Consider the following 23,958-nt stretch of genomic DNA (forward strand, 5'->3'; position numbering starts at 1 on the left):
ACTTAACCTCTCTGGCCTGAATCCTCAAAGGCAGTTTAAGCACCTAATTCCCATTGAAATCAATGGTCATTAGATCTCTGGGGATCTGGGCCTGTCTTGGTTCCTGTCCGGAAAAGGAAGATGATCGTTCCCCATCTCACTGCAATGATGTGAAAATAAATCCATTAATGTATGTGAGGTATTGAGTTACTATGGTGATGGGGGCCATATAAATACCTAACAGCATGTCTTGGGAAAAAATGCACTATGTTATTTTCAGCATGTCATATTAACCTGCAGTGTAACTCCAGGCCCTGTCCTATCTCTAAGGCACTAATCAGATCTTGGTAATATTCCTGGACAGGAGAATAAGCAGCACACAATGTGAGCTTTCGTATACTTTTCCACCACTGTTGGCATAGCTTAGACTTGCCTCCAGGTAAAAAAAAAAAATATTTTTTTACATTTCACTGAACAAATATGTGTTTAACTTAGGAGGAAAAGACTCTCACAGATTCAAACTTCTTTTTCTGAAATTAAAAAACACATTTGGGGAAAAAATGGTTGTGATGCTCACATACCTGGAATTCCACTATGTTCATCAATCCCTACGATACATGTCTTTAGCAAACTTAACATAATGAAAATGAGGTCATGTGTGTATCAAGGCCCCTGTATCACTCATGCAAGAGATCTAAACAATTAAAATATGTTAATGATACACAATACAATTTTCATAATATTGGTTTTAAAATGCTGTGCTTTATTGAGAGGAAATATTCCTCAAAGCAAGCATAAATTGATACTATATTCTTCTATCCAACCCTCTGTTTTTTTGGTGTAATACGAAAGCCCCCTATGATGTTTCCTAAATATCTGATTCTCTTTATGTTTTGTAAGAGACAGTTCAGCAACTCTGAAGATGAACAGAGGAGCAATAGACTGACTTGCATACATACAGCCTAAGTGTTTGCACTAAGGAAAACAATAGCATTATGTATGAATAATATAGAATGCATACTGCCCTGGAGGATCATTCCTCCATCCTCCAAGTCCTTCCGCTTGAGACAGCATGCAACCATTTGCTGCAAAGTGAAGTGCTGCAATTTATGGCAATTGTGTCGGCAAACCAGATTCATCACACTGCACATGCGTTAACGGTCCTCCTGCTGTGATCAGTTTTCGTGTGCCCAAGGCTGCTGACTCCCTATCTTCTGCTGCTGGTGTCTCTGTAAGCTTCTTGATTGATGAGACAAGGGACACTCTGGATCTTTACATGCTAAGATGAGAATCAGTCTCAATCTCTCCTGCCGCTTCTCACCACCAATCGCAGAAGACCAATGAATACTCTTCACTCCTCCATTGCATCAAAATGCTGCAAGGGGCACTGAAGAAAAATAAAGCAGTAGAGAATATGAACCTGTAATACTGTAGATTATGAGCAACCTCGAGAGACTGCAGCAAATGAGGAAAGTAATGCAGTCCTTAAAACAAGGACAATACAAGTCCATTAAAGGCAGAATAGGTGGAGATAGAAAACTTGCATGCTGGTGCCTATATCGGTCCAAGAATCATTCTTTGGTGTGCAGTGAATTCCTTGTAATGCTGCCAAGGTCAGACAGAGCAAGGTTGATCTGCTAAGGACCAGTTAGAGCCACACACCTTAAAGGGAATAACTATAAGTTACACAAAAATTCAAACTTCCTATACAGTGGCACGGTGCTTGTACCAAGGTGGCACCCGAGCCCTGCCACCCCAGGCAGCAAGGCCAAAGCCAAAGCCTGAGCCCCATTGCCCCAGGCAGAGGGCCTGTAACCTGAGCCTCGCTGCCTAGGGTTAAAGCCCTTGGGCTTTGGCCCTGGGTCCCAGCAAGTCTAATTCCAGCCCTGGAAACCCCCATTAAAATGGGGTCAAAACCCACTGTGGGTTGGGACCCCAAAGTTTGAGAACCGCTGGGCTAATTCGTCATCCTTGTTCCATCTTCTTTATCCTAACTGGACATACACCAACATCTCGTACAATTGACACAGCTAACAAAGTGTCAAATTCTCCACTTTTCCTATAATGCAGAGTAATGCCATTAGACTTCAAATCGGTCAGCCCCAGGGAATTACTTTGCACTTATACTGTTGTACCACCGCAGAATCCGGCTCATGATTCTGCAAAGCTTACCATTTTCCAGGAGAAAGAAAAATATTTCGAGAAGCTTGAAGAAGAAAGTCACTTCACTCCCCCCACCCTTTTTTTAAAATGTATTATATATATATAAAAACAAAAGCATCACAAAAATCTAAGATCCAGAAGGGTACCTTCTCTTCTAATTTACAGAGTGTAACCCCATTCAACCCTGGGCTCAGAGAGGCCCACAGAGCACAAATAGCGAGAGAGCAGCGTCCACAGGCTTCAAAAGAACTGCAATTATTTTGCTTTTTAATAACAGGCTTGTCAGTCTAGCAGAAAAAGGTATAATATGATCCAGTGATTGGAAACTGAAGCTAGACAAATTTGTATTGGAAATAAGATGTACATTTTGAAGAGTGAGGATAATTAACTATTGGAACAATTTACCAAGTGTTGGAGTGGATTCTCCATCACTGACAATTTTTAAATCAGGATCGGATATTTTTCTAAAAGATCTGCTCTAGGAATTATTTTGGGGATAGTCTATGGTCTGCGTAATACAGGAGGTCAGACTAGATGATCACAGTGGTCCCTTCTGACGTTGGAATTTATTAATCTGATAGTAGGAAGAAAACTCACCTATTTTAATACTAAAACAGTAGAGCTCAAATATCATACTAAAAACATGAACTTCAAGAGCCAGTTTCAGGCTTGCCCTTCTGTGTACATGAGAAAAGAAGTGCCCAAGAGGGGGCCGGAAGGTTGCAAGGGTTGCATCTCTAGTCTGGCTCCCCACAGCACATGAAAGGTGAAGTTGTAAGAGGTATGTTGCAAATCTTTCACACCTGAGCTTTGGAGGAGCAGTTTTGGGCAGGTCGTAGTGCTCTTGGATGCTTTCATATGGACACTGCCTTCCTCTATGCATATTGCTCCTACTCTTGGTAGGAACAGTTTGCACAAGTAGCTGTGTGAAGGTGTACAAGGTAATATTTATTGGTAATACCAAAGCCATAATATTTCAAGTGCAGCATTTGTTTTCACCCATGCAGGGTAAAGCTCAGAATTTGATATCCAAGGTTTTCTCCTTCTATCAGAGAAGAAATTAAAAAGATTAGGACTATACTGTTTAGGAAGTAAGGCCCAGATCCTCAAAAGTACTTCGGCACCTAACTCCTATTAAAATCAATGAGAGACAGACAGACTTAAATACCTTTGAGGATCTGGGCCAAGGTGGCAAATAAGAGAGGGCATGATAGGGGACTAGAAGAATAGTGTAAAGAAAGTCACTTGAGATCTCCTATTTAACCGCTTTCATAATGCTAGACCCAAGGGCAGTGCTTAATTTGTGTCAAGGCTTGCCAGGGCTGAGTCCTGACACCTCTAAAGCTTGGTAGTTCATAGCCCCGACACCTCTGGGCTTGCCGCATCGGTTACACGTCACTCAGCTGCCGGAGGAACTTCCCGAGCCCCACCACCTAATTGCTTGAGCCCTGGCACCACTTTCATTACAAATTAAGTACTGCCCAAGGGACACCCACTGAAGTGGAAAGACAACAAATGTAAAGCTAATAAAGGATTTAAAAAAAAAAAAAAAAACACATGCAATTAACCCTGATGAATTCTTTGAGACTAAGAGCCTGGCAGCAATCACAAAAAGGAATGAACATTTACCTGCCTGAGCCAAAGCCCAATGAAGTCCATGGAAAGACTCCCTTTGGCCTTAATGGGGTTTGCATCTGGCCCTATATGAACAATATCCAGAATTACATCAGATGAGATTAAAATGTATAAGGGATATAAACTCTCCTGCATCAAGGCTCAAGGCAGTCACACTACATGCACAGAATTAGGAATGTACTTCCCCTGTGGGAAAGTTCCTGCCTAACTGGAGTTTCTTGCATCCATTAAAAATTTAGGGTGAAATCCTAGTTCCAGTTAAACCAGTGGAAGTTTTGCCATTGGCTTCAATGGACCCAGGACTGCACCCTTCTACTTGTCACTGTTGGTGACAATATATTGGACTAGAAGGACCATTGCTCTGACCCAGCATGGTAATTCCCATGTTCTTTCAATACACTAGCGAGAACCCCAAACAAATGCAACACAAGATTCCATTTTGTTTATTTCGTGATGATGTTTCATTTGTATTACCATGGTGCTTACGAGCCCTAGTCATGGATCAGTACCCATTGTGCTAGGGTCTAAGATTTGAAGATACTTTCATGCTGTCATCTAATTTCTACATAATCATGGATAGAGATGGCCAAACTCTGCCTTGACCTATATCCCACACAAAGGTGTAAGATGGGAGAATTTTGCCCCAAATTTTACAAAAAAAAAATAATATTGGGGTATAATCTGACTAATCTGGAAAACTGACTTTGGTGGGGGTCACTGTGGGCAAAATTTGGCCCCATATAGGCCACTCCTTGGCCTTTGGGGGAAAGTCAAGCATAGACACCAACTCTGTGGGTGCTCCGGGGCTGGAGCATCCATGGGTTTAAAAAAATGTGGGTGCTGAGCACCCACCAACTCCCCCACTATCAACTCCCCTGCTCTACCCCACCCCAATGCTTCCCGCCCGCCGGCAGGCCCCGCAGGTCATCGCCTCTCCCTCCCTCCCCACGTCTCCTGCCCGCTGTAATCAGCTGGAGGCTGGGAAGGAGGGAGGGGAAGGAGCAGGAACATGGCATGCTCGGAGGAGGGAGCAGAAGGAGCCAGGGTTCGGGGCTAGCGAGGACAGTAAGGGCATGGGGCCTTGGGGGAAGGGTGGAGTCGGGAGGGGCCTGGGGCAGAGCCAGGTTTCAAATACCTCCTGGCACCTTGGCAAGTTGGCACCTGTGAAGTCAAGTGCCATTCAGAAGCAAAGTCAGGAAAGTAACAGAAATACTTCTCTGATGGGTTGTATTTGCTGAGGAACAACCTATCCTAAATTCTCAATTACTGAGGGACAATCTACACTCATTGCTATATTTGCTTTCCACAAGCTACTCTTAATATAACCTTTTATGGGGGGGATGTACCCAAATATTTGGATGCTAATATCTAAACTATAGCATTACGTTTATTAACCTAAATTTAGGATGTTGCAGATTATGTACCATGACTTGAACCAAATTTTGTCCTTTTGGCTAATTTAAGCATTATACCAGATGTACAAATATTCTTTCCTTAACCTGTGTCTTAGATAACAAACAGATTTAAATTTTTTTATTAAAAGCTAATGTTAATTACCTGACATAGCCCATCCTTCACAAAGATGGACTTGGTGATCTATTAATGTTGAACCTCTTAATTACATTTTAGCCATGACCTAATTAACATTCTAATATGGGAAGAACACTTTACTTATCCAGCCTTCAATACACAGCTCTCTTGGTTACAAACAAGATATTTGACTTGAACCAGATACTTAAAGCAGTGCAACCCCCAGATGTGGAAGCAGCTCTACTAGTATAAACATGCTTGTCGCAGTATATCTTATTCACTTCCAGGAAGGGGAATAAATTATCCCAGGATAAGGCACCTTTGTACCAATATAACTACATCCACACTATGGGTTGTACCAGTATAACTATGTGTTTTTAAAAAAGAATATCAAACCCTAACCAAAACACTTATATCAGTACAAAAAGCTGTGTTCAGAGCAGGCCTGTTGTAGTTCTAAGCTTCTTATCTGGTTGGTACCTAAAATGTATGTGAAACTCGTGGAGGATATTTGTGGCACCTTAGAGACTAACCAATTTATTTGAGCATAAGCTTTCATGAGCTCACGTGTGGCTCACGAAAGCTTGTGCTCAAATAAATTGGTTAGTCTAAGGTGCCACAAGTACTCCTTTTCTTTTTGCGAATACAGACTAACACAGCTGCTACTCTGAAACCTGTCATGGAGGATAGTAGGGAAGCGGACCATGAGCCTGTTTGTAAGGGTACTTACAGGGCCTTTCCAAAATACACTTGAAAGTAACGTTTTACCAATAATTCCACGGCTTGTCTTTGTTTTTACCATCAGGCAGTAGAATACCTTCCCAATGCAGCAGCTTAAACACATGCCAAAACCAGCTCTCAGCTATTGCACTGGTGGAACCAAGAGCAGAATATGGCTGGTCCTGAGTAAAAGTAGTCATGGAAATAAAATTTGTTTCCTTTCAATGTGTAAGCCAGTCAAAAAAAAAATAACAACAACTTGCCCCAGAAACGTAAGCACTTTACCAAAAAGTCAACTTACCAAATGTATTGTCAACTTCTTTACAGACCTTTCATGTGAGTAAAGGGAGTTTGGAGTTTGCTAGCATGAGTAAAAAGATTCAGAGAATTAGTCAGTACACAGCACATATTTACTCTCTGCTGTAAACAACTCCTTCCAAAATTAAAATTCTTCTAGGCAAGTAGTTCAATTACCCTAAACATTGAGGCCATTAATCTTTGCTTTAAAGAGCTCTGCATGCTGCTTGAGACACTGTCTTCATTCAGAACTTGTTTACATCGCCAAATATACTTCAGGATGTCTGTTCACAAATAACATGAGCACATCTCAGTCACGCCTCTTAACCTGGTGACTGGAGTGAATCTGGGGAGAGTGCAGTGTCCGGGATTGGTTCTTTGGACTCTGATCTGTCTCCACGTGACCTGACCGGACAATGTCCTGGTTTGGTTGATAATCTGGGGTTTGATCACTTCCTACCACAGAAAAACCCAGAGGGAAGGAAGAGGGGCTAGAAAGCTCAGTGAGGTTCACCTCACCAGATTTCTTGGTTCTACTTCCCTTAGGTGGGAGAGGTTTTGAGGCTGGCAGAGCTGCCAGCTACTTCCCTAGCCCAGAGAAAGGAGTCAACCATGTGGAAGTGTCTGTATGGTACTCTACTGGCCCACTCCCAGCCCAGCTGAATGGTCCAGGAGTCTTACTGCCTTGTCAGACTGCTCCCATGGCTGTGCAGCAGGCCCTTCAGGGGAGAGTCCCCAGCAGTTAGAATGCTAGGGCAATATTAACACCATGGAGGCATTGGCACAAGTATCTTCTGGGATGAGTCAGCCAAGGAGCATGCTGTGGAAAGAAGCTGGTCCTCAGCTCCACCTCAGCCCACAAATCCCATGGCTTCTGAATACTGTGGTGCCCCTGGGGAGGGATGTACACGGGGGAACAGGAAGCAAGGAAGGGTGGTACAAAATCCCAGAATGGTGGACGCGCACGCACACACACACACGCTCACTCCATCCTGCAGAGTGAATGGCCTGGCCTTTGGTTATGGGGCTTTTGTTGTAAGCATAAAGTTGCCACATATTGGTTTGAGATAAGTGTATTCATTCACAACAAACTTTAGCCCCAGCAACAATACTGGGAGATTGTGTTGACAGGAGCGTGGTTTGAATAAAATAACTGGGATAAGCAGAAAGAGAAAGCTCCTTGGATTTTTGTTTTGCTCTTTAAGCCAAAAACATCCTGTACCTATGAACACATGAATTATTATCATTTATATTTCAGTAGAGTTCCCAGCCATATTCCCTCTTGCAGATCCTGGGGTAGATTCCATCCCTTGTTAAAGGGGCACTTTCCAAGACCAGCAATGAAAATAATATAGAGTATAACATACGCCTAGTTTTCTCCCTCACAGCCCTGAATAAAGAGAAAAGGTAGAACAACCATTTTCAAATAATGTCTTTTCGGCATGTGAATAATCATCACTAGTTCACCACTTACACCAAAAATATAAAATGTGTGCAGTGTTGTGGCAGCCCTACTGGTCCCAGAATATTAGAGCGTCAAGGTGGGTGAGATGATATCTTTTACTGGACAAACTTCTGCTGGAGAGAGAGAGACAAGCTTCAGGTCCTGGAAGAAAAGCTCTGTGTAGCGTGCAAGCTTGCCTGTCTCACCAAGTTTATCCAATAAAAGATATTACCTCACCCACCCTGTGTCTCAGACATATAAATGAAATATACATTGTTCTTTAAATCCTAGTTATAAGGAAAGATTAGCTATTCCAAATCTCTGTTTAACATCTACCATGGACATAGATTTAATAATACAATCACAATCTATTTCTGCTTTAATGCACTAGTTCTTCCTTTTACATTTTCCCAGCATGATAATGAGCTGCTGGTTGCCAATATACTGAAAATAGATTTTGTCATTGTTTTATAACCTAGCTTCCCCTTGCAGTTATAAACTAGTAACCGTAGGGCAGGCAAAATCGAAAGAGAGACAGTGCTCTGTACTACACCCACAGGCCTCGTCTCAGCCAGAGCGGAGGAAAGGTGTGTAGTAATTGTCAGCGATTGAAATATTCAAATCCCGGTATTCTGACTGGTCACTGCTCTCAGAACTCCCCCATCCGGATCATGTAGTGTTCTACACGGCTTCAGCTTTTCCTGTAGTTGAAATACAAACTCGCTCATCATTGCTCAAAATAGGTAACTAGACTAATAATATTATTGATTTTATTAATATAACAACAACAACGAATTTGCTTCCTGTTTACTCAGCAATCACCATCCTGGGCTTGCAAACACCTCCTCACTCATCCCTGGAGTTTATTTAACCCAGGACACAGATATAGCTTTATCAACAGGAAGCAACCGCAAGCTATCGTCTAAATACACACACACACACACACACACGAGCAGGGAATTCTCCTACACCTTCAGATCAGGTCTTTGACTGGCCGTATTTGCAAGCTAAATCCAGGCACAACAGCAAAGCGCTCCCCTCCCAGGAACGTCTTAACATTTTGCAAAATGAGTAACCCATGCGGAAATAAGACAGATTGAGGTAAATGTGTCGAAAAATAAATTGCTTTAATGAAACCTCACGTTAGTTCTGAGGAAAGACTACACAGGAAGCCAAAAGTTACAAGTTGTAAAAATGACTGACAAATCAAGATTGGTTACATCATTGGTCTCAAGAAGAGCTAGTCAACATTTTATGCAGGAAAAGGGGGGGGGGGTGAGAGAGAAAGAAAAATGACCTTTAAAAGTGATTTTCGTTCACGAAAAATAGTGCATATTGGCATGGTTTCATCATGAAAAAAAATCGACTTTTTACTATTTTTAAACCTTATTAAAGTGTTTCATACACTGGAAACTGGGTTTTCAGCAAATTAACGTTTTATAACGATTTTGATCATGTTTTCGGTTTTTTAAAAAAATCATGAAAATAGCAAGACAAGAGAGAGTCCGTTTCAGACACTTCCGAAGTAAACAACTTTCTTTCTTTCTGAAAGTGAAAATACGGTTTGATTATTCTACCAGCTCTAGTCTCGAGATCCGGCCTTATTGCAGGACCAGGCGCTGGACGCTACTTGGCATTCTTGTCCCTGTAACCAAGTGGCTTGCTTTCTTGTATTACCAATAGTCTAGGAGCCAGATCCCGTCTGTCCTGACAAAGGAAACCCTCCCCCCCCACTGACCTTGCAAGGAGTTCTTCCTAAAGATTCAGGCATTAAGTGGGATACATACATGTCCTCCTTGCTAGGGACACGGAGTTATCTGGGATTAGAATTATTCCGGACAGATCCATAACTAGCTGGCAGAGCCTTCAAACACAGACCGCAGTTTCTTCTCGCGAAACTAAGCGCCTGATCCTGCAATCCTGAGAGTTTTCCCACTAACTTTTTTTTTTTTTTGGGGGGGGGGGGGGGGGAGGCTAAGCCCTTCATGTTCATTTCTGTAGTCAGCTCTAAAGGTACAATGGGTGGACTAGGAAGCCACCAATAAGACTTTCGCCTGAATGAGGAGTATTGGACCAGAGACTTGCAAACTGAATCTAATCCTATCCTGCGGCGCATATACCAGGACACCATGCATTGTACTATTTACCTGTCTGACACGACTGATCTGACCTCCCCCACCTTGTCTCTCACGTGACTGGGATGGAAGCCTCTTTATAATATGTATACAGTAATTTACGTTTGCAAAGTGCTCTGTAAATATTACAAATGTGCATCAGTGTAACTGTGTTAATGTAACATTATTACGCCTATGGGAAGAGTTTAATTTCGCTTACTACTAAATCACAAGAAATCAAACCAGGCACAGAAATATAACCCATACATAAATAAGATCAGCTAACCCATTATTTTTTTAATAAAAGGGGGGGGGGGAGAACGGAGATTAAAATACCAATTCAAGCCACAAACGGGACGTAGCAATGGTTTGCAAAATGATCAGCCCATAGAGTTTTCTAACCCAGCGAGGGAAAGCTGCACAGGCGTTTGAACGCCCCGCTTCCGCGCCTGGATAGCGGGCTGCTTCGGGACTTTCCCCCGCCGGCCCCTCGGAGCTCTGTGCCCAGACCCCGATCTCGCGGCTGCTCCCCGCGGGCAGCCCTGAAAGGCGCTACTCACTGCGGAGCTGTCAGTCACGCTGGGCGAGTCGAACAAGTGCACTTCGACCGCCTCCGCCTCTTCTCGTTCCCCCCGACGCCGCAGCCTAAGGACCCGGGCCGGTCCTGCTCCTTGTAAATGCTGTAGGGCTGGAAGCTGGGAGTGTGCGTCAGGGCCTGAGTTACTCAGAACAGGCGGCTCTGCTCTTTTTTCTCCTCCCCCTTCCTGGGGATTACTTTTTACTCAGTTATTTAATTGGGTTACTAATTACTCACTTAATTGGGAGAGGCTGGCCAATAAAATTAAAATCAATCAATCTTTGCTGCAGGAGGTCAGCCACGGCAGCCATCCATAGCCCTGATCTCCTCCGGCTGTGATGCCACCCAGAGAGGGAGACACATGGCCAAGGTGTTCACAAGCGCAGACAGCATCGCTCCCTGCAGCGCCCTGGGGATCGCGGCCGCCTGCCATAAGCGGAATTGTAGCGGTGATTGGCACGCTGCAAAGCCCTACACTCCGCCTCTGCCTCTCATCAGCCCGATTTAAATGATCCGTGTTCTCAAGGCACCCATTTGGGACATGGATCCTGCAAGCCAGGCTCTGCATAACCTGATCGGCAGGCACCAGGCCACACTTGTAGTGCCAGACAGGCCGAAATAAATCAGCTAATTCAATCCACTAATAATCATGCAAACAATCCATTGAACGAAGTTGAGTCCCGCGCAGTCCGTGGGGCCGCTCTCGGTTTCAAGAGCAGCAGGCTCGGGCTCCTGACCTGTTTTGCTCTGGCCCCAGAATTAAATTAAAACCTAGGGTGAAATGAATATGATTCCCCCTCCCCTTCGTGCCCACTCTGGAAGGCAGCGAAAGGCAGGGTCCAGCAGCGGATGGTCTCTGCCTGTCTCACCACGCTCCAGCTGGGAATCAGACACTCAGACTGGCTGGCTGATTATTTTTCCCGTCAGCAATTTAGAGACCTTCCTTTGAACAGATCAGATGTCATCGCATTTTGACAACATGCTTCCCCCCCTTCAGGGAAGGATGCTTCAAAGTACAATGCGCAGAAAATTTCACACCGAAATAGTTCATATTTCTATACAGCACACCTTCGGAGAAGAAAATGACTGACTGGCGCGCTAGGATGCCCTCATTTCCGTCTCGCCCAGGTGGGGAGGAAGGAATTAAGATGCTTTAAGAAGTCTTCAGAACAAATGTTCTCTTTGCTCTCTCTGCTAGACCAGCAGTTTGTTTCCTGCGGCGTTATTGTTTTTTTAAAGAAGGGACAATTGCATGTTTCCGCAGCTACGCTATGATTTGATAACTCAATAGAAAAACCAGTACATTCTGTATTCAAACAGGCAGGATCTCACGCTATCCTGCTATTCATCTCAGCAGTTAACAAAACAGCCCCCGTAACATAGCCCTGGCACTGAATCATTGACTATATATATTACATGCAATAGGTGAAATATTAAGATTCTCGCAGCCCGTGACATTTACGAGTTGAGAGTGGAAAGGAGCTGGGGGAGCTATAATTCACTAAAATGAGTTCAGCAGAGCCAACCGCTCTCGTCGAGCGCTATCACCGAAACACCTAATCAGTTTCCAAGCTTGCTGCGTCCTTTCCATATTCCACCCCGGTGGAATTAATAGCTGGCGGAGATATGGAAGGAAGCGATGGGCAGCCAGGGTCGCCAGGCGGCGGAAACCGGTGTCCCTCCGTTGATTTCAGAGGAGTTAAACTGATGTACACCAGCTGAGAATGTAAGCAGAGGAGTCTGTAACTGACAGCTTCAAGAGTTGGAGGAGCAGAGGGCAGGTTGTGGGCACAGACCACCTGGATGGAGGCATCATGAAAAATCCCTAGAGCACAACCCTTCCCCCCCCCCCGCCGACACCTCTAATTCCCATAGCTCATCTTAATGGGGGAGGGGAGGGGAGATTCAGACAAGCCAAAATCGTCTACCAGCCCAAGAAACTATTCTCTTACAACGAGCGAACCTAGGACCTGTGGCGTTTCCATCCGCCCATTTACCTGAGACACCCTATTTCCTAAACATCATAATCAGCCCCAGACTCTTCTCTTTTAATGTGCGATTAAGGGTCAGCCTCTGGGAGGTTCCTATCTGGGGTTTCCTGAATATTTTTCTCTCTCCTTATTTTGAATAATCGCTTCTGTTGCTCGAAAAGGGCTCAGCCGACAGAGCAGCATCCGAATTTGTGAGCGCTCTGTGTAGATAATAGGGGTGCGGACTGAACGCGGAGATATTCCAGTTAGCATTTCCGAAATTGTTAGACACAGACCGCAGAGAGGGCCGGTCTGCTTTCTACAGACTGTGGGCCCGAGCCTGCAGTATCAGCCCCGAAATTTAAAGACAAAACAAATAGCATCGTGTGTAAAGTATCATCGTGTTACCAGCAACTGATTTATTTATTTATTTATTTGCAAAAAACTTCCCCTTGCCGCACAGTGTTAAAATCGTGCTGGTAAATTCGAGGAATCGAACACGCGGTTAGGACTCACTGAATGCACCCTCCAGGTTGTAAAGAATGGTTTACATTCTTTCGCTACATTACCGGAGGCAATTGTCTACGTAACTCTGGTTTTGTGACGTCTAGCTTTCGAACATTCCAGTGTGCTGTATCTGTGTGTAACTTCGCGGCAGCTTCGAGGGACCCGTTTGTATCGTTTGATTCACGCTGTTTCACGGCCGATTTCTCTTGCTCGGCACTTCTCATATTAAATGTACAGAGCAAGAGAGAAAACCTGTTATCGAGAGGACTTTCTTTGACGCAAATGTTAATGTGAATATTTTCATACTGAATGAACAATGTATTTTCAGTATATTTTACATGGTTTCGATTTTTTGGTCTTAATCTTTACCGGTTACAAGGAAAAATACCATCCAGTTAAAAACTTTTAAACCGCTTAATTTCTCCTTAGAGGAAGTATGGTGTGTGGTTACGTCTCTAGTTAAAACGTAGCTATTTAAATATATAAATATAGGGGCAAACAGTGACATTGTTCCAGGGTTTTGCTCAGAGTAATTTAAGATCCAATTCGGTCTATAGTTTTAGCATTTTCTTATGGACCCGATCTTTTATACTCCATTGAAGTTGATGGGGAATCGAACATTATATGAAACTTAGGCAACACACAATAATATGGCATAGAGGAAATTAGTGTTGGTTTTCTGTAGGCAGTCCAGATAACAATTTGCTTATTACTAAACCAAACAATTTATAATACGCATTTTGTGCCCTTTAGGGAGAATCATCGGCTTCGAAAGCTTGTATATTTTAAATTATTTGGTGGCCTTTTAAAAAGTAACACGATAGGTCGGCTATCCACTTTCACATATTACCACACCCACATCAAGAAACTCTGTTTCGCCTCTAATTTAAGTCAAAACAGCATTTAACATATTTACTGTGCAGACGTATCACTTTTAACTTGCTAACAGAAGTTGTACGAAAAGCAATCAGTGAACTATATATAAAAAAGCAATGCGTGAAATACACTAAGTATGGACCAAGATGAGGGAAGTTGGGCAGAGTAAAGATTTAAGGATTGTACCCCCTAGATCCGCGCTACTCTGCGGGTGAGAATTTACTCGTGAAAATGAATACAGTATCACAAATGGAAGAAATAAAGCGACAAGAATACAGTATGTCTCTGGAACAGAGTTGTGTATCTTCTGTTTCGTTTTGATCTGTCAATTAACTTGTATTTGAAAAGCTAACAGGAAAACTGCTTCTACTAAGACACAAACACATTACCTTACTGAAAGTAACTACTCATAAAATACTTTATTGAAATAAAGTAAATATCTTGCATTAACTGATCATAAAATGCAGTTTTCGGATAACTTGGGGCACCACAGGATTGTAGACAGCAAGTAAGGCTTAAGATAACAGTAACAATCTCCTCCTGACCCTTTCAGGTTGTCATACAAAATACAACAATCTTCCATCTCAGAGCTCCCAAGCCGATACAGAGAAAGAGAAACGGGTGTGTTTTTCCTTATGTACATGGGGGTGGGGGGAGGGGACGGGGAGGAAAAAGAGAGGGAAAGGAATCAACCAAATATTAAATACAACGGAAATCAAATGGTAATAATAATCCACTAACCATTTTGTCACCCATCTTCTTCCACCTTGCATCTTCTTGTGGAACAGAACGCTGCATGGGCCTTGTCTAGTTATCCTGCTCCTCATTCCACATTGTGGAAACTAGGTTTTAAAATAGAAGGGAGTGCATGAGGCCTAACAAATGCATGGCACACAAGTCTAAGGATCAGTCCAACTGCTGCGGATGGTGTGTTTCTCATAGTTAATCCAGTCTTTTAAATGTTCAGGTCTCGTTAGCGAAGGCACTTGATCGATGCTGCTTTGTAAGTCTTTGTGCTGTCTGCCACGCTAACGAGGCATCCTTGATTTTTTTTTTCTTTTTCCTTTTTTATTCCTCCTGGTTGACTTCACAGGGCGAGTTTAGGCTTTCCGCTTGTTTCTCTGCTTCCTTGGCTCGCTCCTGCTCTGTAAGTTGCTCGCTGGTTGGGATGGAGTTTTTCTTCGGGCGGCCTTTAGGTTTGGTAGGGGATTCAAGGCCCCCACCTTGTAATACCTGGAAAACCAAAGGATATTCCAGAATAAAACCACGCTTAAAGGTGCCTGATACAAGGGCTTTGTCCTATTGTGAAAGCTATAGGCTGGCCGATATTACACTAAAAATTATAACGAGAATCAAAACTATATTCTATGTCTCCAGTATTTCAACACCAGGTCTGGGAGGCAGCCAACTAGAACAGCTTACAGCTGGCTTGAATCATGACCTGGGTTGCATTTACTGCTTTTAACGGATCTTTACCTCTATCGATCACCTCCCTCACTTGGTCCTGAATATCCTGGCCGGGGTGGGGGGAGGGGGGGAGGACATATCCTCAACCCCCCGGAGCAGACTTGGCTATTGGTTTCTTTCCCTGTCTTCCTGTGCTCCTCAACGTTGTGCCTTTGTGCAGTTGCATTTTTACAAGCTCTTCTGCTGTTCATGATAGATACCCCCTTCTGCCATAGCCAGCCGGGCTGGGTTTGCAGGCCTTTGTCACCAACAACGTAGAAAAGGGAGAGAATCTATATCCGAACAATCAGCAAATCAGGGAACACAAAGAGAGATGTTAGATTCGAAGAGCGAATAATCTAAACCCCTTTTCCTCTTCCGGCAAGTGCCTAACGTTCCCTGATGCAACCAGCTATGGGCCAGCAACCAACTTCTACCTGGGGTGGGGGGAGGCCCGAGGCTTTACAGACAGACAAGTAAAGACACTTACTATTTTCTTCCATTTCATTCGCCTATTTTGGTACCACGTTTTCACCTGAAGTTGACTGAGACCCAGGGACTCTGCCAGGTCTATTCTGCAAGGCGAGAGAAGACACACGTACTGCCATCAGAAAACCACCCACTTGCCAGTCAAAACCCCACTGCTCAGATAAATCCCATACATCGCTCCGCTCCCCTCCCCCCTTGGTCCGTATTGTTCCTTACGGAAGGATTGGGACTGTCGGGCGTTCCCAGCCCTCTTTCCCCATCCCCACCGAGCTTCTGTTCAGCAGATATCCGAACTGGGAAGGGGGGTGACCTGTGGGCTGGGGCCAGGACCGCTTAGTCCCCCTGGTGCCCAGCCCCGGAGTCTGGGGGCAGGTAACCCAGCCTGGCTGGCCCCGTGCGCTGCCCTGAGACTGCAGGGCAGAACTGGTCTTATGGTTGGGAACCCTCTACCCCCCACCCACCCCCGGCAGCGGCTCCTGCCCCCCCCCACCTGTCCGGCGTGGAGAGGTATTTCTGTTTCTCGAAGCGCTTCTCCAGCCCCATCAGCTGCAGCTCGGTGAACACCGTGCGGCTCCGGCGCCCTTTCTTGGCTTTGCTGCCCTGCTCCGGGGGTCCCGGCTCCAGCTTCCCCCGGAGGTGCAGCTCCAGCGGGAGGTGAGGGGATCCCGAGCCGCCCTGCAGCCCCGAACCTGCAGCCAGCAGGGCCGAACCCAGGCCGGAGCAGCCCAGGGGGGCCAGGGGAAATTTGAACACCGCCGCCTGCTCCGCCTTCAGCACCGCTGCGGAGAGAAAGACACGGTGAGAGCGGGCAGGAGCCCTTGGCACGTATCTAGCGCTGGCTCAGCTTCCCCAGATCGCCGCATGGCTGTTGGCGTGTTTCAGATACGCCGTGCCCATGTCCCAAGCCACCCCAGCCAGGCCCTACGACAGCTCAGAGGCCCCGGGCACCGCCTGGGAAAAAAGGAGTAACAGGGTCAGGGGGAAAAATGAAGGAAATGTGGAGTCCCGCAAGGAAAGCGGGATGGAGTTTAGTGGGGGGAAATGGGTTACTTGCTGAGCTCTGTGTGTGGATCCAAAGACACGAATACGACAAGCATTTAACATCACCATCCAGCGCTTTTTTTATTTTCATTTTTCAAACGAGTCTAACCTTCATTCAGTGAGGGGGGGGGAATCAAGTTGGGAATACTTTATACGTCAAAGCGATCAGACTGTAAGGTTTTCTTAACTTCAGCCTTGTATTTCTGTCTCTTTTAAACATCTTCGGTAAAGAAACAACATGAACGTTATTGTTCGGGGGCGGGGGGGGGGGGGAATGAGTAAAATGCAGCACAACTAAGGAAAGGGGGAAAGATTAAAATATTTCCAATTAGGAGAATGAAATGTTCACAGGTCTCTTAAACCAACGTCTATTTTTTTAAAAAAGGTAGCCAATATTCTTCAGCCTAGATCTGTATATTTCTTAATGTTTGATTCCCCCCCCCGTTCAGTAAATATCTTGCTGTAATATAAAAATCCCAGATCCAAATATGATCGAATTGTTATTATGTAAATGTATTTTCAAATTTAAGATAGCCGTTGATAATTAATAGTTTGGGATTTACAAGTGGGTATAACTTAAAATAATTTAAAAGCACTAGTATGTAATAGTACCTAATAAAGGTCTTAGTTCTTGGCCATAGAATAAATAATCAAGATAATAGAATAAGATAGCTTACATGGACGGGAGGTTATAGCACTGGCACTGCTATATATATATATAAGTTTAGTCCAAAGTCCCCGTATAGTTATATAATATTTTCGTTCTTTGCGTTTTCATTCATTCTAATAAAATATTAATTTTAATAACCATCCAGAATACTGGCACATTTTGCATGTTAAGCAATATGCTATAGAACAAAACAGAAAGGGTTTATTCTAATTTAAATTCACAAACAAACCCATCGTTAAATGTATTACTGAATCACAATCAAAACATTCAGGTCTAACCTTTCTCGATCCAAAATATTGTAGTAATGCCTAACAAGTTATTTTTGAACTGGCGGTACTTCTTCTCTGAACCACGTATTTAGTTTCAACTCTCTTATTTGAAGTATAAAATCAAATTGACAAATGACCTCCTGGAAGTTTAGTTTGCTAATAGCAGGCTAAGAAACTATATAAACTTACAGTTCAAGCATCCCTCCCCGGAGCCCCCCACATGCCCCGCACAAGTAGGAAGTCCTTTCCCTATTAATCTTGAGGAGGAAACAGCAAAAGACCTGGCTCAACGCATATGCAGAATTAGCTTGGAAATAATGAATAATTCATTCAGTATATTACAAAGCTTTGATGGGGGAGGAACTAAAAGGACAGTACGCTGCACTCGCTAGAGCGATTTAAATTAAAACACAAACCGATGATCTTGAACGGCCTCAGGCAGCAAGGAAACTACAGGGACAATCAGGAAAAAATGTTTCTAAAAGGCTTTTCCAACTCCCTCTCCCGGGCCTAAATATAAATTGTGTGGCAGAAGCACGAACTTTTATTACCCCAATTTAGGATCCGCCCCTGCTCCTCCTGAAGGCAATGGGAGTTTTGCCATAATAATTTATAAACCTCATTATACTTGGTTTAATATTTTAAAGGAGCATTTGAGTTCGGCCGGTCTGCAAAAAACATTCCCTCCATAGAAAGAACAGGAGGACTTGTGGCACCTTAGAGACGAACAAATTTATATGAGCATAAGCTTTCCTGAGCTACAGCCCACTTCATCGGATGCAACGATCCCTCCATAGAAAATTGTTGCTCTGATTCTTTATGCAAACAGACTGTGTTAGGGGAAACAATAAACTGTGTTCTTTGTATTTGATTCTTTTTTCTATGATAAAGAAAGATTTGGTTATACATAAAGGGAGCTTTGGAAAGAACAATTTTCAAATGGACAGTTTTCAAATTCAGAAGCCATAAATGGTTTGCTTATTGTGCCTGTAATATATTAGTAATATATTACATATGTCCAGATATATATGTTACAGTCTATATATTACACTATATGTGCACACCCATATGAGTAATGTTCTATGTAGTCCATTACTAAATACAAATAAAAGTTCTATATTTGTCAGTCTACAACGTTCTATATTTGCCTCTCTTCCATACAATACAATCATAATATCACTATTTAGGGTCCAATCCCTTACTCTGTACACAAATACAACTTTCCTTATCTTCGAGGGGCGTTTTCTCTAAATAGGATGGGACCCATAATACAGCTTTCATAAGGCCCAAGCTTTTAGGCCTATGTTGAATTTAAATCGAGTTAAGGCCTTCAGTGTCAGAAGGCAAAGAGCCTGCCTGAAATGCTTACAAACCGCTTACTCACATTAATAACCCAATCGTTTATTTTAATGTGTAGTGAATGATATGAGCTTCCTTCTGAAAATAACCTTGACAAGTAAAGTGAAAAAAAATTGGTGCAATTCTTCGGGGGGAAAAGATTAGAAATGCCACATACTATTTTGAAAGTTTTTGTTTTGTTTTCCTCGTGTAATTACAGTGTGTCTTTTACCAGACTAAGATTCCGCCCTGCGCAGAACGGAAAAAAAGTTTTTCCCAACTGAAAGTAAGCAAATCGAATGAGAAGGAAACAGGCTGTTCCCTTTGATGAGCCCAATAAAAATCAGTTATAGGAGAAAAATGCAGCTCAAACGCTTGGGGGAAAGGGAAAGAACAGAGTTTGTTTCATGCCAGTTATATATAGGCTGTTTAGATGTGTGAGAAACCGGCTTCTCTTAAAATCCTGTTTGGAAAAAACCATCTTGTTATTTTGAATCTTCCTTTCTGGGTGTGTGTGAGATATTTGCTTGACTGTGGCCTAAACTTCTGGCATGAAACCACATGAAATGGGATCGTCCTAGTGGCATATAAACACAGATCCGTTTGTGTCTTAGATGTGAAGGGATCTATCCACCGAACTCGGCCACTGAGCGGATCCCTGAATACAGAGAGCTGCTTCGTGTTTCCACCCTGACCCCAGCTCCTCTGTGCAGTCGCCTTTTGCCATCAGGCACGCTGACAAACAAGGGAAGAGAGGTCTAAGCCTGTTACCGCCTGGGACGACCCCTGCCATCCCCGGGACCTGCCCTGCGCCGGGAGCCCAGCTGGTTCCCCGGGGAGGGAGCTAATGCAGGGGACTGTCACTCTGGGCAGAGCGCGCCCCTGTCCTCCCCCTGCACCTAGTCTGGCAGCCGCTGCAGGGCGGATACAGACGGAGGCTGCTCCCCGGCCTGTGCGGGGGCTAGCGAGGCCGCGGGACGTACCTAGGTGGTTGTGGTAGGGTCGGGCTGAGAGCAGCGCTTGCACCCCGAACTTGAGGAGCTCTCCGGCCGGCGCCGAGACCTTGGAGTCGGGGTGATCCGTCAGGATTTCCTCGATCATAAAACTCCGGTAGCGATGCGAGCGGTGGTCAGGAAAGGCTTCCGCTGGGAAATAATGCGCGGCTCCCAGGTCCAGGGGATGCTGCATCCTTCCCGCTGCGTGCGAGGCCCCAGGCCAGACCCCAGGGACGCCCCCAGCCCCTTTCCTCCGGGAGGCGCGGGCTCTCTGCGCCGCGGGCTGCACAGATCCTGCCGGGCTCGCCCTAGAGCAGCCCTCCGCCTGGTGCCTCTGGAAGGGCGCCCAGGGACCTCGGGCAGGCTTTGTCCATTCTCCCTCCTGGGGTTTGGCTGCCCAAGCGCGCAGCTGCCCCGCAGCCCTGGTAGCCTTTCCCCTTCGGAGGGGCTCGAGGGGCTAGCGCTCGGCGTGTGCTTGCCCCGACCACCCCCCCTCTTCCTTCCCCACGGCACTGAGTGGCTGAAGATCTCCTTAAGGAGTGAGCCCAGGCTGGAAAAGTTACAACCTCATGCTGCACGAGGCACGTCATAGGAGAGCTCTTTCTCCGCCCCAGGACTGAAGACAGCAGCCTATTATATTCCTGACCTGAGTCTGGGACTGTAGGAGCTGGACTGGGGTGTGGGGGGGGAGGGGGAGGGGGGGAAAAGGGGGCGCTTAGTACCTGGAAACGAAAGGTTAGGGAAGAGCGTCTATCCTGTGCCATTTAAAGCAAATGAGCCTTTATATTTTCATAGGCACCCAAACCAGCGATGACCGATTTGAAGCTAAAGGTACTTTACAGCAAGTATGCGCCTCCAGCCCGCTCCGAACAAGAAGAGGAATGTGCCCGTGGTTTAGAAATGCTGGAGCTGCATTTACCCTCTAGGATGTGCAACGTCCTATTGGTTTTAAATGTAGTCTAAGGACGTTTTCCAAACGCAAAGCCAGCTCTCCTTCGTAGCTCATCTCCCCATCCAGTTTTGCAGGTCAGGCACACGTCAAAGAGCCTGTCAAATATTGAGCATTCCATGAAAAAAAAAACCCCAGGTTCACGGTGTACCATTTAACACGCGAATCGCCTTGCGCAGTATTTGGCGTTCCCCGCTTCCATTCTCGGAAAGTCCCAGCCCCACAAGCTACGGGCCGCGTCCTGCTCGCCTTTAACTCCCGCAAATAGCCCGTTTGGCCCTACCCAAAGCATGGGGAAGGGAATAAGCTTTTGCTGCAAGCGGCAAGTCATTTACTTTCTCCGCTCGGATGCCAAGTCTGGAGAAGGAAAACACACTGAACTAAGGCCAGGTGATTCCTCCTGCCCTACCGGAACCTGTCTCACAGCCGCACCCTCCCACTACCTGGAGGCTACGAACATTACCGCACATTGTCTAAAGCCAGGGAGCAGTCCTGTAATACAAACGTCAAAAAGGAAACCCAAAGGCGCACCGCAATGTTTTCCAAGGCAGGAGAAACGGATGAAGAATAATAGTGCAGTGTGCGCAACCCAGCTGAGTTAAACAATTTGTCACCCAGATGAGCAAAATTACAATCCCTCAACCCTGTCTACCACGTCTGCCTAGGATTGTTTGCCATGGACACAGCAACTCTGTGGCAAGCCATGAGTCGCTAACCGAAGGGGAAATCATCCTTGGACTAACGCAGTGTCTGAGAGCTCGGGAACCGCGTGCCGCAAACCCACCACCTCGGGACACTAATGAGGGTCCTTCCCACTCGACGCAGTCTGCTGTGTCTTTCGGGGAAGACAAGAGTTTTCAGAACTGCGGATCCCCCAAGGAAACCAGGGGGTTAAGTTCACTTCCTCCAAGGTGACATGGGTCCGGGTCATCAGCAGGGACTGGGGAGGCGAAAGGTTCCCTTTGCCTTCGAACCCCAGTTGCCTTCATGGATGTCAAGAGGTTCTTCCTCCCCACTCCCCCACCCCCGCCCTCTTTTAAACCTGGGCCTGGCTGTGTAGTTTGATCTCATAGACGTACTGGGCGAAAACAGCATATAGCAGCCCCTCCGTTTGCATCACAAAACTCTTAGCAACAGCTCCTGCCGGGAAACATGGAGAACCCCCAGGGACTGCTCTGCTGGGCCGCCCCGTTCTAGGTGGCACTCTCTGGTGGCACTGGCGAAGGGTCAAGCCCTGCAGTCCTTATTCGGGCAAGATTCCCGCTTAGACCCACGGGAGCGGTGCCTACCCAGGACTAGGTAAGGGACTGCAGGATCGGGCCCTGGCAAGAGAACTAAAGACCGAATTTGGAGTGGATGGTGAAGTTCAGGGCACGTGCCGGGAGGGCTGCCCGGGGCCGGGTTGAAGCTGGATGGCTTTCTCCTGGTGGGGCGCGCTGGTGGCGTGGCTAACGCGCAGGGAGCGCTCAGTCTTGGGAAGTCTACCTGTATCCCCCAGGGGCTGTTTAACTGAGTCTGCAGGGGTGGGGTGGGTTGATAGTATTATTGCTGCCCTCGAGCTATGCAGCCAAGCTGCTTGCAAATGGCGAGTACTTAATACTTTCACGTCTGAGGGCTGCTCGATCCGTCTGCAGTAGAAACCAGTGGGAAACTCCCATGGCTCAGGATCACCCCCTGAAAGAGATCGTGGTTGGGCCTGATCCTTCCCTCATTCCCCAGGAAAACAATGAAGGGCTGCGGGATCGGGCTCCAAAAGGTGAAATGGACAGACGAAACTTACAGTAGTGCCCAAACTGGCACTGGGAGTGCCTGCCCAAGTCCTGTTTCCTTTCGGAAACAAGGCTCCTGAGATGAGCTATCAGACCCTGCGTAGGTAGATGGGTAGCTCGCAGACAGAGGGAGAAACACCCGCTTGAAAGGAAAGATTTATATCTGGGAATTTACGGAGTTTCAGATTGCCTTTTTCTAAAACCATTTCTATTGAACCATAATAGAGACTCGCTGGAATCACCGCGGATCAGAGAAGAACCGTGTCTATGCCAAGCCTCAGTATACAATTTAAAGGAACTGATGGGGGGGGGGGGGATCACTGATTATATTTGTTTATTTGTATAGCCCTTTTACAGATATTTTGCATAGAACGATGGGATTCGTTTATTTTCCAGAGACCATATTTCATGCAGGGCAGCCTATAATTAATGAAAGATTTATACATATGATTTATGTATTTCAGGCAAGATCTATGCACCTGGGAATCGATACAGCCAAATCAGTCTATAGAAAATTTAAGCAACAACAGATTCGTGGTGTTCTAATTTTAACATGGTTTTGGAAGTCTTCTAATTTCCATTTCTCCATGAGATGAAAGGAGGCTCTTAACGTTCGTAAAATACATTATGAGCGGGCTGTTTTATACATGGAAAACCGTTATCTAGTTAAAGTCCATGGGAAGAAACAATCAAAGCGCCTGTGATCACACGCGGTGTGTTACAAATGCAAAGTTTGTAGCTAAACGCCATGTCAATTAGGCGGCACATGTAATTCGTTTCTTTTAATCTGGGGTTTTTATTCCAAAGGTAATGGCCAATATTTTACTGGGCTTTTGTTGGCTGAGGAAACTATTAAATGTGTTTTCTCGGGGAGTCCTTTGCTCCAGGAAAAGCAATCTAACCTTTGCTGCTCCTCGCGTGAAACACAAAGAGAATTGGGAGGAAAGTCGATCTCATCTCCTTGTAGACGTGAAACTCAATCTCCTTATTTATAGCGTTATCTGAAACAATATTGTTTTAGCGCGTTTTCTCAGTCGTTTCCCTGGGAATGCGGCTTTGTGAGCTGGCATCCTTATATTAGAAAGCCTTCTCGGAGCGGGTTCTGTAGCTGGGAATATTCCGGACAAACTCCTGAAGTCCTTGACCGGGCATAATTGCCACTGGACCCAATGACAGCTTC

The 23,958-nt window shown here is 45.4% G+C and overlaps 1 protein-coding gene and 1 long non-coding RNA gene across 6 annotated transcripts; both read right to left on the bottom strand.

Annotated features, from left to right (window-relative positions):
* Positions 1-721: 721 nt before the first annotated feature.
* Positions 722-11,259, bottom strand: LOC122466712. Of its 5 annotated transcripts, XR_006292441.1 has the most exons (7): positions 10,443-11,259; positions 8,326-8,469; positions 7,547-7,714; positions 6,502-6,608; positions 6,329-6,388; positions 3,772-3,842; positions 722-1,366 (listed from the first exon to the last, which is right to left on the bottom strand). It is a non-coding gene; the product is annotated as an uncharacterized LOC122466712 (long non-coding RNA). The 5 variants fall into 5 exon arrangements; XR_006292444.1 differs by lacking the exons at positions 6,502-6,608; positions 7,547-7,714 and adding an exon at positions 7,799-7,902 and having other exon boundaries at positions 10,443-11,252; XR_006292442.1 differs by lacking the exons at positions 6,502-6,608; positions 7,547-7,714 and adding an exon at positions 7,799-7,899 and having other exon boundaries at positions 10,443-11,250.
* A 3,046-nt stretch (positions 11,260-14,305) lies between these two features.
* BARX1 (BARX homeobox 1) lies at positions 14,306-20,285 on the bottom strand. Its single transcript, XM_037904782.2, has 4 exons — positions 20,049-20,285; positions 16,238-16,526; positions 15,749-15,833; positions 14,306-15,045 (listed from the first exon to the last, which is right to left on the bottom strand). The coding sequence occupies exons 1-4, from the start codon at positions 20,251-20,253 to the stop codon at positions 14,881-14,883; spliced, it is 744 nt and encodes a 247-aa protein (XP_037760710.1). The 5' UTR covers positions 20,254-20,285; the 3' UTR covers positions 14,306-14,880.
* Positions 20,286-23,958: the final 3,673 nt, after the last annotated feature.

The sequence above is a fragment of the Chelonia mydas genome, chromosome 7 (assembly GCF_015237465.2).
Source record: "Chelonia mydas isolate rCheMyd1 chromosome 7, rCheMyd1.pri.v2, whole genome shotgun sequence".
Taxonomy (NCBI): Eukaryota; Metazoa; Chordata; order Testudines; family Cheloniidae; genus Chelonia; species Chelonia mydas.